This window comes from Myotis yumanensis, unplaced genomic scaffold (genome assembly GCF_028538775.1).
Source record: "Myotis yumanensis isolate MYYU_CA2020_CCGP unplaced genomic scaffold, mMyoYum1.0.hap1 SCAF_14, whole genome shotgun sequence".
Lineage (NCBI taxonomy): Eukaryota > Metazoa > Chordata > Mammalia > Chiroptera > Vespertilionidae > Myotis > Myotis yumanensis.
The window spans coordinates 31,790,270-31,803,583 of NW_027223765.1; the positions used below are offsets into that span (position 1 = coordinate 31,790,270).

General features: G+C 50.2%; 1 protein-coding gene across 5 annotated transcripts in view; it reads left to right on the forward strand.

Annotated features, from left to right (window-relative positions):
* Positions 1–12,826, forward strand: part of PXYLP1 (2-phosphoxylose phosphatase 1) — a 67,813-nt gene extending 54,987 nt beyond the window's left edge. For all 5 annotated transcript variants that reach the window (XM_070433509.1, XM_070433513.1, XM_070433510.1 and 2 more), the window contains 3 exons: positions 23–149; positions 5,742–5,881; positions 10,805–12,826. In XM_070433509.1, coding sequence (XP_070289610.1) covers positions 23–149; positions 5,742–5,881; positions 10,805–11,742 — 1,205 coding nt within the window. In that variant the 3' untranslated portion in view covers positions 11,743–12,826. The remainder of the gene's footprint in view (positions 1–22; positions 150–5,741; positions 5,882–10,804) is intronic.
* The last annotated feature ends 488 nt before the right edge of the window (positions 12,827–13,314 follow it).

Below are 13,314 nucleotides of genomic sequence, written 5' to 3' on the forward strand. Positions count from 1 at the left end.
TATGTCTGTCTGTCTCTCGCAGGTCATGCTCCGCATCATTTTAAGCTGGTCTCGGTGCATGTGTTCATTCGACATGGGGACAGATACCCACTGTATGTCATTCCCAAAACAAAGCGACCAGAAATTGACTGCACTCTAGTGGCTAACAGGTAAATTGCACTTTAAAAAAAAAAAGTTCCTTTCAAGAATCTGTTCTCTTTGTCCTAATCATGATGCTGACTGGGGAACGACAGGATGGGGAGTGACCAGTCATGGAGGGAGTACTGTTCACCGGGAGTCTGATCTTCGGGACAATCCTGCATGTTACTGCCATTTCACAGTTGAGAAAACAGAGGCCCAGAGAGGTGAGGACACCTGTGTGAGGCCACACAGCAGATAAAGCCCTGGCCAGTCTGAGGCCCACTCTCCCACCCTGCTGTTCCTCAGTTTGAGAAATGGCTGAACGTGGCGCAGTGAACACTGGGTTAGGAGGCCTCAGACCTGGCTCAGCTCTTCCATTCAGGGCAACAGGTACGCCCCTTAGTCTCTGTGAGCCTCAGTCTTCTGTCTCTGAAGTGGGATGGCGACGCTGACCATGCAGAGTTGGGGTGAGGAGTAAGTGAGATGATAGAGGAGAAGGAACACTATCATTTACTTGCAAAGCCATATAAATGGATGCTGTTACTTCAAATATCCACAGGGGTAGAGACGGCCTGCTCTTGGTTGAGAGCCCTTAGGATGAAGAATAATTGAAAAGAGTGGAAATGGCGCATATGGAAGTGGCATGGCTCTAAAACTGGAGGCACAGTTAGCAATAAAAGTGATGGGCCAGGCCTCAGCAAACGTGTCTGGGGACGCGTAACACCCCGCACGGAATGTGCTGAATGAGGAGAGGGGACGGAGGGAGTGCTCAGTGGGGAAGATGTTATTTTGATGGAATGCTCCTGGTTGCCAGCCTGCCCCGGGCAGCCGGGTGGAACCACGGATTGTCTCCCTGCAGCCGGGGGTGTTCTTTCCAAGTGGACCACAGTGTGAACCCACGGGAGGTTCAGGTTAACTATTCGAATCTCAGGCCGTCTTATTACCCAGCATTATGGAGAAGGTGCAGTGAACCATCTTTGGTAAAAACATGAAATACTGAGCGACTGCAGGCTTTCCTGTGTTGTTTCATTTCCTGCTGGAGGTCATGATGTTCGCAATCTGGGTGTTTGTGTTTTCTGTGTTCAGCGAGCATGGAGGCATGTCCCAGGGCCCGTGTCAGGGTGCCACACAGACACTGGCTTTCTTCCTCCCGTCTGTAGCCTTCTGTGTCAGCCTCCCCGTGGGACCCTCTGCCTCTGCCATTCCCACCTTTGCACCTGCCACCTGGCTTGCTTGTCCCCCACGTCTGCTTGGCCCACTCCCACAGCTCCTTCAAGGCCCCCGGAGATGCTGGCTCCTCCAGGAAACCTCTCCCTGCGTGTGAGATTGGGTCCTCGGCTTGTATCAGGCACAGCCAGTGCCTCCTGCAAACTGGACAGGAAGACACATGGGAATGGTCTCTGAACAAAGTATTTCATCATCAGACCTTGCCGGGCCTGAGGACTAGGGCAAGGGTGGAGGTCACTTGCTGTACTGGGTATTAACTCTTCAGTTCCTGGATCATGGGGATGGGCTAGAGCATCCAGAGTGGCAGGAGGGCACGGGGTGGGGTGCAGGGAAGGCAGCTTAGGGACGTGGGGTTGCTAGATCGGGCACAGCAGAGTTTCTTTGTGTTAACAGCTGGCACAGTCCTACCTTTGCCTGCTGGCTGGGTATCTACCCTTTGAACAGCCCGGGCACAGATAGGCTACTGGGCCGCTGAGCTGGCCGGACCCAAGACAGCCTCCAGGACTCAGGGACAGTGCCCTGCTTTATCCCTGGCTACTTGCAGCTTCTGGTCCTCTTTCTCTATCTGCGCTTCACCTTCTCAGAAGTGAGAATTTGAGAGGCTCGGCTCAGACTAGGGGTCAGTCACTGTTGCTAGAAAGTCCCTGGGCACTTAAGCTCTGGGGGCCATTCTGGTCGATCCCAGAAAAGGGGCCCATTGGGCAGGGCCACCTGGCAGCAGGCAGGGCCTCCCCCCGTGCACCCTGGGACTTTACAGCTTGCCTTCCCAGCGTCATTGCCTCTGCCCTCCCCACATCACCAGCTTCTCCTTCCTGTATCATCCATGCCCAGCTCGAGCCTGGCATGTAATAGTTGTTGGACGGGTTTGGTCACAGAATGAATTCAGGATCTAAGTGAGAATCACAAGTCATAATTGCCTGTCATATGCGCCTATCAGATTGAAGTCTCAGCAAGGAGTCCTGTGAGGCCGGTTAGCCTGTGTGTGGGGGGAAGATCTCTTCCCTCTCTGAGCCTCGGTGTGCAGACCTGGAACGCGGGGGTAGTGATGCCTCCCTTCCCACTAAGGTGGGAGAGCGAGGCACTGAGCCTGGTCCATGCTAAGAGCTTGATAAGGGGTGACGTGTCATTTAGCACAGCAGCCTGGAGGTCTCCTAGGGCCAGCCTCTCTTCCTCCCTGAGTGGCCATGGTCATGAAGCCAGGACAGGTCCCAGGGCCCCTCGTTCTGTCAGGGCGATGCAGGGTGCACGGATGGGGCCGTTTCTGGGGCTCCCATTTGAGAGGCATCGTTTCTGGGGACCAGCTGCCCTGGCTGCCTCTGCCTTCATTGTCCCTGGCCTTGATCTTGTGGCCTAGTTTGATCAAACATTCTGTATTTTTAGGATCTACTTTTAAGTCCTTTGCAGAAAGTGGGTGGGGCATGCATGTTTAATTCATGCATGTCATGTAATTAAGTCCATCTTTAAATAAAAACAGTAAATGTCCATTCATAAGAGTGGACCGGACTCCCAGCCATTTGAATCCACGTCAGGCCTCTGAATCCCCTGGGACTGTGGGATCGGGGTCACCAGCAGTGCCTGCCGCCTCCCCAGGTGCTAGTGCAGCTTCAGGAATTATTCATTTTTATGGCCTCCTAAAAGGCAGTGAGTCCTGGAGTGTGGCCGTTACTCTAGCCCAGTGAAAGGGGATGTCTGGGCCGTGCACAGCGGGGAGCCGGATGTCCATTCAAGTCGGTCACCCCAGTTTTCCCCTTCACAGTGACACATGGCGTGGCTCCCGAAGTGTTTGTAGCAGAAGCTGTGTCTGCGTGAATGCCCTATGCCTCATGACAGAGGTGCTCTCTCTACCCTCACGGGACTATGTTTAGCCAGCAGTAAAGTTATTAGCCATTAACATGCTATGTTTAGTAAGTGGTTTCTTTTGCATTCATGAATATGAATTCCATACTCTTCTACATCCAAAGAAGAAAAAAAAATAAATCAATATTTATATTCAATGAATTTTATTCTTAAATGCATGTCGTGTGCCAGGGGCTGTCACATGTACCTGGCTCATGTGCCAGGAAGTGGCATGTGAGCAGGCACCTAAAGGAAGTGAAGGAGCCGGCCCTGTGAGGATCTGGGGGAAGAGTGTTCCAGATGGTGGGAACAGCGTGTGCAAAGGGCCTGAGGCTGGAAGAGCTGGGCATGTCTGAGTAACAATGAAACTAGTACGTGGCTGAGCAGAAGTGAAGGGGAGAATGGGCTTCTAAGGATTTAAAGAAGGCGATTGCCCTCAGGGGGCCTTGGAAGAGCACATCGGCCATTTGTCTTCTCTTCCATAAGGGAAGTTTTTCTTCTATGAATCCTCATCTCGCCCTACCACAAGCACGTTTTCACGAACGCAGTGAGAAACAAACACCTCATTAAGCAGTCGGATTCCCTGAGAACCCGGGACATCTCAGCAAACACTTCCAGTCGTGAAATTCTGTTTCTAAAATTGGCAGCAACGCTCTCCCAGACCCGCAGACATCGCCAACCTGAAAGAGTGGCCCGCCGCCGAGCGGTTGGCTCCTGGTGATGCGTGGCCTTTGTTTATGTGCATTCCTCTCGGCAGCCTCATTATCAGTTGGAAATTGTATTTCCGAGTTTGCAAATATTTACACGTTTTAGCCTCAGGATGCAAAGCGCACGCTCTGTCTGCATGCAGAGACAGCCTGCCCGGCACAGTCCTGGGTAAATTACCAGACCGTCCTTTACGACAGGATTAGCATTCTCTAGTTCCAAAGTCTATTTTATAAAAGATGGATTTTTTTTTTTTAGCTTTATGTTTCTGAAAGATATTAAACCTATTCTGGCAGCCCTTTTTCAAGCATTGTCCATGTCAATTGGGCTCACAACAGCAGGGGTCGGCCATTAGAGCAATTTCTCTTTGCTTCTTTTCATGCTGATTTGGTTTAGCTGGGACTAGTCTATCCGCTTCTGTTCAGCTGGAAAATGTATACACATTCATAGGCCATTTTACTATTCAAAGAGAAGGTGTAAATATTCATAAGTCATCTCATTATTCAGAGGAATTGTGTCTATATTCATAGGTCATTTCATTATTCAGGGAAATTGTGTATTAGTGACTAGAAAGATAAATTAAATCTTGATTCGCCACATGTGCTCCATGGCAGAAATATATTAAAAAAAAATGTCAGGTCTCATAAACACACCTGTGTTGTTGTTGTTTTGCTATTTGTGACCCCCCCCCCCCCCACATGAAGTGACATATTATATGTGCAAAAGACATAGTGAATTGTAGAGAACTACAGAGATCTTGGTTATCTTAATCAATTAATTTTCTTCAAAAAAGCCTTTCCGGAGGTCAGATAAGTTAAGGATTAAGAGTTACCCAGGTGAAGGTTGGGGTCGGGTGGGTTGTTTTTTTTTTAAAAAAATGTGTTTTTATTGACTTGAGAGCGAGGGGAAAGGAGAGGGATAGAGAAATAGAAACATTGATGACAATTATCAATTGGCTGCCTCCTGCACGCCCCCTAGTGGGGATCGAGCCCACAACCCGGGCATGTGCCCTGACCCGGAATAGAACCAGTGACCTCTTGGTTGATGAATTGACGCTCAACCACTGAGCAACACCGGCCGGACAGGGTGGGGTTTTTAGGAGGAGGAGGCAGCATGTGGCAAATCTTGGAAGCGTGAAAGAACAAGTGTGTTGGGGGAAGTCACTTGGTGGCTGTGTGTGTCCGGAGCTCAGCATTAGCGTGGAAATCCCTGAGCCTCAACGTGAGGTGGGGCCAGAACAGACCAACAGGCACGCGTGGCCCCTTCCAGAAGGCTGCATGCGGAAGAGCAGTGACGAGTCGGGGTTGCCTTTTAAGGGATCTCGCTGGCAGTGGAGAAGGCAGATAAAAGGGGCAGGATTAGGCTGCGGGTAGTCCAAAGAGGAACCCGTGCCATCCAGACAGAAGCTGCCTGAGCCAAAACCCAGCTGGTGGCTGCAGGGATGCAGGAGAGAGATGGGCAGCCCCTGGAGGACACGTGTGCAGGATGGGGGGGTGGGGGGCAGGTGGCCTGTGTAGGGGTAGGGGAGGGACAGATGGAGCACTCCCAGCCTGGGCATGGCATCTGGAGAGGGAGCCTGGAGGGGCACAGGCTGGGAACCAACAGTGGAGGGCAGAGCTGACTCCCACGGGGATGGGCACTTCAGCAGAGGAGAGGCACCGCTGGCCTTGCAGAGTGGGGTTATGCGTAGCCATCGGTGGTTGTGTGATCAAGAAATTGGAGTTTAAACGTGATTGAACGATCGCCTGTTGTGGGGGCGGAAGGGCACACACTTGGGGTTTCGTTTGCTGAAGCTGAGACCATTGTGGACGCTGTGGAGCATGCTGACCTCGAGATCTGTGTTGTCTCTTTAGGAAACCGTATCACCCGAAGCTGGAAGCTTTCGTTAGTCACATGTCAAAAGGATCCGGAGCCTCTTTCGAAAGCCCCCTACATTCCCTGCCTCTTTTCCCCAATCACCCGCTCTGTGAGATGGGAGAGCTCACACAGACAGGTACGTGTGACAACCGTTCGCACACGCTGGGGGCGAATAGCGAATACTCCGGGGCCAGGCACTGCGGGCTCATAGGGCAGATAAGGACTGGCACTCAGCATTCTCTGAGTCCACCAGCATTCTAGTTAACATCTGATTTCTAAAAAAACAACAACAACCAACTTTATTGTTATTACAAAGGCAGTGTATGTTCATGGAAGAGAAATTAGGAATGACAATTAAGCAAAAGGAAGAAAAATAGCACCTATAATCCCACCAAAGTAATTAGTTATCTTTCTTTCTGTGTTCATGCATCTGTGCATGCGTGCACACACACACACACACACACACACACACACTCACAGTGGTATCTTACTAAACACACTATTTTGTTACCCACTTTTTCACTGAGTATATTGTGATCATCTTTCCCTATTCATCAACAACACCATTTCTGGTTGCTGCATATTATCCCACTATGGCGGGGCCATAATTTATACAATTAATCCCATATTCTTAGATACTTCAAGCAAAACACCTGGTAAGTTTCAGTGTGCCAGGTCTCAGCGAGAAACAGGGCAGATCCCCGCTGAGCGAGCAGTTTGTTTGGTCAGACCACCTTTGCCTTGCAGCCCTATTTGTACTGTTGTGCAGCCAGCTCGCTGTCAGTCGTGGTGAGTTATTTGTGGGATCCCCTTTGTTGGGAAGAGAAAGAACTGGTGGGGTCCCCAGGAGCTTCCGGTTTCCTACTTCAGTCTGGGACCTCAGAGGACCTCTGCGTGGTGCCAGCTTTTGGGGAAGAAACGGGAGGACCTATTGGCCATGCTCTGTCTTCCTGTTCCCCGGCATCGTAGGACCTCAGCTTTGATGGGAGGAAGGTGTCCGTCCTGCCGTGGGGAGAATGATGGTGACGGGCAGAGTAGGGCAAGCTGAAGGCTCTGGAGGGCCAGCCTGGGAGAAGGAGTTTTTCCAAAAGCTTTTGATAATTAGTTCCACGCATACAGATTCTGCATTGGATTAACACAGGAGTCATCCTACCAGATCCAGCACCCCTTTTATTAGCAAGTAAAAGCGCTCCCTTAACTATCCTCAAGTGAAATTCGAATACAATATAATCTTTCTACATACATAGTCTTACAATATATCAGATACCCTAACTATAATAGAAAGGAGGGGAAAGGGAAACTAATTTATTATAGAATTCTATGTGCCTCAGTGTAAATAAATGCTTGGGCACACCTACACTAGAAACGGGAATGATGGAATCAGTCGCTTACACATAAGTATAGATTGCTGTCTGACAGCTACCAAAACAGACTGACTGAGAGGTGTATTGGTGACTTTAATACCAAGTGTTGGAACATTTTTAAAAAATATATTTTCTTGATTTTTTTACAGAAAGGAAGAGGGATAGAGAGTTAGAAACATCGATGAGAGAGAAACATCGATCAGCTGCCTCCTGCACACCCCCTACTGGGGATGTGCCCGCAACGAAGGTACATGCCCTTGACCGGAATCAAACCTGGGACCCTTGAGTCCGCAGGCCAACGCTCTATCCACTGAGCCAAACCGGTTATGGCGGAACATGTTTTTTTTTAACAAGTTCTGATGAAAACAAAATACAAGTGTCCCTCAATTAATATCATGTTTCTCGGAAATTCACTGGATGTTAATGTTACGCAAAAATGACTTTGTGTTTATAGATTCAAAAAAAGTGAGTTCGCCCTAGCTGGTTTGGCTCAGTGAAGGGTCCCGGATTCGATTCCGGTCAAGGGCACATGCCCAGTAGAGGGCGGGCAGGAGGCAGCCGATCAATGATTCTTATCATTGATATTTCTATCTCTCTCTCCCTCTCCCTTCCTCTCCGAAATCAATAAAAATATTTTTAGAGTGGGTTCTAGGCTATATAAACAGATTTTTCACGAGTGGGAATGTCTTATGGGACTGAAAACAGTTCCTTGTGAAGACTGTCCAGCCCCCTGGCCACCACCCACTGGTGTCAGGAACATTATTTCCCATATTATTGTGACAGCTCAGCCTCCAGACCCTCCCTGAGGGCAGACCCCGGCTTGCCGACCTCTGCTTACTCTGGTTGCAAGTAACAGAAACCAACTCAAGCACAAAAGGGACATTATTATAAGGCTTCACAGTGACTCGCCAACTGTGAGGGCGAGAATATGAGCAGGCCTCCGGAGACCGGAGCCAGGAATAAAAAGTCTGCCTGTCGGGTGTCTGTCAACAGAGTGACAGTCCTAGCCACACCCACAGATGGGCTGGCAAGTCCACATTCTTGAGAGAGAGAGTCCGAAGGGGTCCTTGAGGGTCAGCGCCATCACCTGGCTACGAGGTCAGGGTGACTGTGCATTGAGAGTGGGACCCAGCCTTTGGGTCCAGGGGCCGTCCCCTGAGAAGAGTGGGGGGCGGGGGCGGGGCTGAGGGGTTCACACACGTACTGACAGTCATTCATTCTGACCTTTCTTCTCATTGATTTCTTATCATCATTATCATATTCTAAATTAGTATTACTCTAGAAATTATTTTTGCAGTATTGTTTGCTCCTGGTCCCTTATTCTCTCTTAATGGCCAATTTCATCTTCTATTTTAAATTTTATTTTAAGAAAGCCTCGCTGTTAGAGCAGTCATTTGTCACTGGCACACTTTGGCACCCACAGAGACTGCGCAGGAACAGACTGATCACTGGTGCCTCCTCTGTTCAAGGTGCTGTGGCAGCTGTTGGGTGTGGAGGAGGGGTGGGGCCTGGGTGAGTAAGATGCTCCCCTGCCTGTCCTAGCGGATCCCTCAGCTGCAGTGGAACGGCACACACACGGAGACCAGCTACTGCTGCCGGCCGCAGGGGCGTATGGGATAAGCACAGGCTTTGGAGGATAGATAGCCCCATAAAATGGGGCTAATATCTTCCGGACAGGGCTGGTGGTGAGTGAGATTCGATAGCATGTGGAAAGTGCCTCATACAGGCACAGCGCGAGGCTAGGTGAATGCTGCTAAAGGCCCAGAGGTCCAGCGGCCTGTGGGAAGGGGAAGGAGTTGTTCGCGTGACCCGGGGGAGGGAGAAGGAAGACCACAAGGAAGGCAGGAGTGGAGCCAGGCGCAGGAGGGGGGTTTCTCTGGGCAGAGGAGGGAGAAGGGCAGCAATTGCAGGCTGTGTTTGGAGAATATAAGAAGTCCTAAATGGCTAGAACTTAGTATTTCTGCGTGAAAATGTCGGGACTGTGACAAGGGACTAAGGGCACAAGGTTGGGGCCAGATGGGGGCTCAGTTCTGCTACTTCTCCACTGTGAAGGGCCTCCGTTTCCTCACCTAGAAAATAAGGAAAATGGGGAGAATGATCAGCCTTTACTGGCTTTTTGTGAGGACTAAAGGAGAAAGGTCTGGCCCGCAGTAAGCACTCCACCTTTAATATATGCAGCTAAGAATGTGAGGTAGGCCCAGAGGTGAACTAGGCCCAGATACAGATTCTTGATGTTCGTCACTCATGGTTTGCCTCATTTTGCAAGTCATTTGGGAAATGCTAAGGCTCCACCCAGCCCCGATCCCTGAGGGAATTCTGTTCTCAATCCATATTCTTCATTCAGAGCAGGACATCCTTTGTTGGGGGCGTTTTCTGAGCTATTCCCCTTCCTGGGCCAACAGTGCCCTCTGCCTCATGCACTTCAGCCGTAAGCTGTCTCATCTTGGCGGTGGGGCTGTTCAAACCGTTCGGGCATCTGAATAAGTGATATGGCTGGTCCTGGGGCCCGCATATGGTTCCCACTCTCAGAGAATGCATATTTGTTACTGAAATTGCATCCCATTGGCTGGCAGGCGAGCTTGCTTTTATCTTGGATTGCCTTTTCTTGCTCGAAGAGAAGGCCTTTTTAAAAAAAGACCATTTTATTGCTGTACTGTGGTTCAACGCTGAAACATCTTAAAGATAAACTTGAGATTTTTGCTCCTGCCCATGTTCCATCCACACCATTTCTGTGCCCCCATCCTTCCCAGGTAACCACTGAGATCAGTTTCTTGTGCATCCTTCCCAATTTTCTTTTTCAGAGCACAGACAAATGCAAATATACATTCTTATTTTCCCCCATTTTTATTTGCTGATTTTAGCGAGAGAGAGAGAGAGAGACATCAATATGAGAGAAAAACATCAACTGGTTACCTTCCAAATGGGCCCCGACCGGGAATCGAACCCGCAACCTTTTGGTGTATGGGATGATGCTCCAACCAATTGAGCCACACCAACCAGGGCCCCCCATTTTTATTTAAAAGGAGCAAAAAAAACATACTCTCCTGCACTTTGCTTTTTTCCGCACATTCTCTCTGTGTATCTGGGAAATCGTCCCATATTCGTTCAGAGTGTCCTTACGGACGACTGGGAAAGCCCCAGCCAGGCCAGACAGAACGTACCTAAACGTTAGCAGAGGGGACTTCCCAGCACTGAGAGGACTAAGCAGCCAGCAAGCGGCCTTTTCTCTTCCTGATTGAGTTCCCGGAGTCCTCCCTGCGGGCTGAGGAATGCCAAGTCCCTGGGGCCAGGAACAAAGCTCTCCTTAGACCTGTGACGCCTACAGCCTGGGCACCCCTCCCTCCCCCAGTGGGTGATTCCTTCCATCCGAGGCCTGCCAATCACAGGGTCTCCCACAGGGAAGGGGCTGGCCTACAGGGGGGGTTGAGGCAGATGGTCATGGTGCTCCCCAGAAAGGCTGTGGGTCCCAAGGACAGGGCTCACTCGGCTCATCCCTTCGTGGATAACTCCAAGGTGCCCCCCAGTTGTCAGACTGGCATGAACCCTTTCTCACAGCCTCCACACAGTGGGCAGCAGGCTCGATCACATGATCTCCCACTGCTCTAAGGTGGCTGGAGCTGGGCACTGACTCAGTTTCTCTTGCCGCTCCCTTGGCTGAGCTGCTGGTCAGGAAAGCTTGTGTCGCTCTGTTCCAGGAGTTGTGCAGCATCTGCAGAATGGCCAGCTGCTGAGGGACATCTACCTAAAGAAACACCAACTCCTGCCCAGTGACTGGTCCCCCGACCAGCTCTACTTAGAGACCACGGGGAAAAGCCGGACGCTGCAGAGCGGGCTGGCCCTGCTGTATGGCTTTCTCCCCGACTTCGACTGGAAGAAGGTCTATTTCAGGCACCAGCCCAGCGCTCTGTTCTGCTCCGGAAGCTGCTACTGCCCCATGAGAAACCACTACCTGGAAAAGGAGCAGCGTCGGCAGTACCTCTTACGCCTGAAGAACGGCCAGCTGGAGAGGGCCTACGGGGAGATGGCCAAGGTCGTGGACATCCCCACCAAGCAGCTGCGGGCCGCCAACCCCATCGACTCCCTGCTCTGCCACTTCTGCCACAACCTCAGCTTCCCCTGCACCGGAAACGGCTGCATCGACATGGAGCACTTCAAGGTGATCAAGACCCATCAGATGGAGGACGAGAGGGAGAGGCGGGAGAAGAAACTGTATCTGGGGTACGCGCTCCTGGGCGCCCACCCCATCCTGAACCAGACCGTCGGCCGCATGCTGCGAGCCGCCGAGGGCAGGAGCGAAGAGGTCTTCGCCCTCTATTCTGCTCACGACGTCACTCTGTCCCCGGTCCTCAGCGCCCTGGGCCTGACGGAAGCCAGGTTCCCGAGGTTCGCGGCCAGGCTGATCTTCGAGCTCTGGCAGGACAGGGACGAGCCCAGGGAGCACGCGGTGCGGGTTCTCTACAACGGCGTCGACGTCACGTTCCACACCTCCTTCTGCCAGGACCACCGCCGGCGCTGGCCCAAGCCCATGTGCCCCCTCGACAACTTGGTCCGCTTCGTCAGAAGGGACATGCTGGTGGCCCTGGGGACTGGTAGCACTAATTATTATGATGCCTGTCACCGGCAAGGATTCTAAGAGGTGCAGAGTCCAGCACTCGCAGAGTCTATGTCGAAACAGAGGGGTGGGAAAGGTACACTTCTCGTTCCAGCCTTCGCTAAGGGTACAAGGTTATTGATTTCCATGGCTAGACACTGTGCTTGGGAGCCACACAGATGGTTTTCGGTTGAACAATGAGGACGTTGTTGAATTCGGGTTCGGGAGTTCCTTGATACACAATGGCCAATTCACAGAAAGAGGAAGGTACTTTATCATAGCCAGACTTTGCTTAACTACGCCAGACTATTTTAATACTCAGAGTTGCCAGCCCACATGTGTATTCTTCTGACCTGCCAGTGGTACCAGCAAACCTCAGCCCAAATGTGCTTAATCTGGGACCATCTTACCTTGTCCTTGTTCGGTGAAAAATTTCCCCAAGTAATTTCTGTAAAATGGGGCTTGACAGACTTTTTCTGTACAAGGCCAGAGAGTAGATAGCTTAGACTGTGCAGACCAAAAAGCCACACACAGTCTCTTGTCACAGCTCTTTCGTTCTGCTCTTGTCACGGGAAAGCAACCACAGACGGTACATCCAGCACGCACAGGTCGCAGAAAACAGGCCGTGGGTCGGCTGTGGCCCTGGGGCAATCGCTCGCTGGCCCCTGATCCAAAACACAGGCTCTACTACAATTGCACTCTCAGCACTTTGAGAACCGGGTGGATACCAAGAATTACTCAGCGGTGCCTCCGGTCACTTCTGCTAGCAACACAGAATTGGGTCTGTATCTATTATAACAAAACAAAGGGAAATACACATTGAACCAGAAGGAATCACAGGAAAGTTGTCAGAATAATACTTGATGTTCATGATGATTGTGGTATGACAGTTTTAAGGATGTTTTGAACATTTGTCTGCTGTCGTCTATTTGCTGTATATGCTGAAATTTTTGTATTCCATTTGGTATTTTTATAGTCTAGGAGAATATTTTCTGAGACCAGTTTTAGATGTGCTCTGATTCCCTTGTAATAGTCCATTTGCAGCCCCTGGTTGGTGTTCAGAAGGGAGCCAGAAGCTGACGACAGGCACTTTCTTCCAATAAATCGAATTATGGCTTATTCCCTTGGACAAGCTGTAGAATTGGATCAACTTTTAAACCCTTTTTGTGAGTTTTGAAAGGTAAATTCTAACTGATTTTTAAGTACGTTTTTGGAAGAACTTTGGTACTAGATAGTTAAATAATCTTTATAAGGTATTTTATATATTAGAAGCAGTGATTGAATCTGTGGTTTCTGAACTAATGGTGCTAGTTCTGTGCGAAGAGATGTCACGTGCAAGTGAGGTTCTCCAGTGTCATTGATATCCCCATCATTTCTCTTTGTTTTTACCCAGTGTTGCATTTAAATACATGTTTCTATGAATAAATTTTGATGAATACTTGTATGTACCACTAACGGTTTGTACCTCTAAGTCACTGTGGTTCTTTTCAAGTGAGTGCCAATATTTTTAAAATGTATCCTTTTTTTTTGTATAAATGAAAATGTGCTAAATTAGAAAACTCTACAGCACATGTGGGGAAGGGAGGGCCAGGCCCTGTGGTGCGCTGCGGCCCC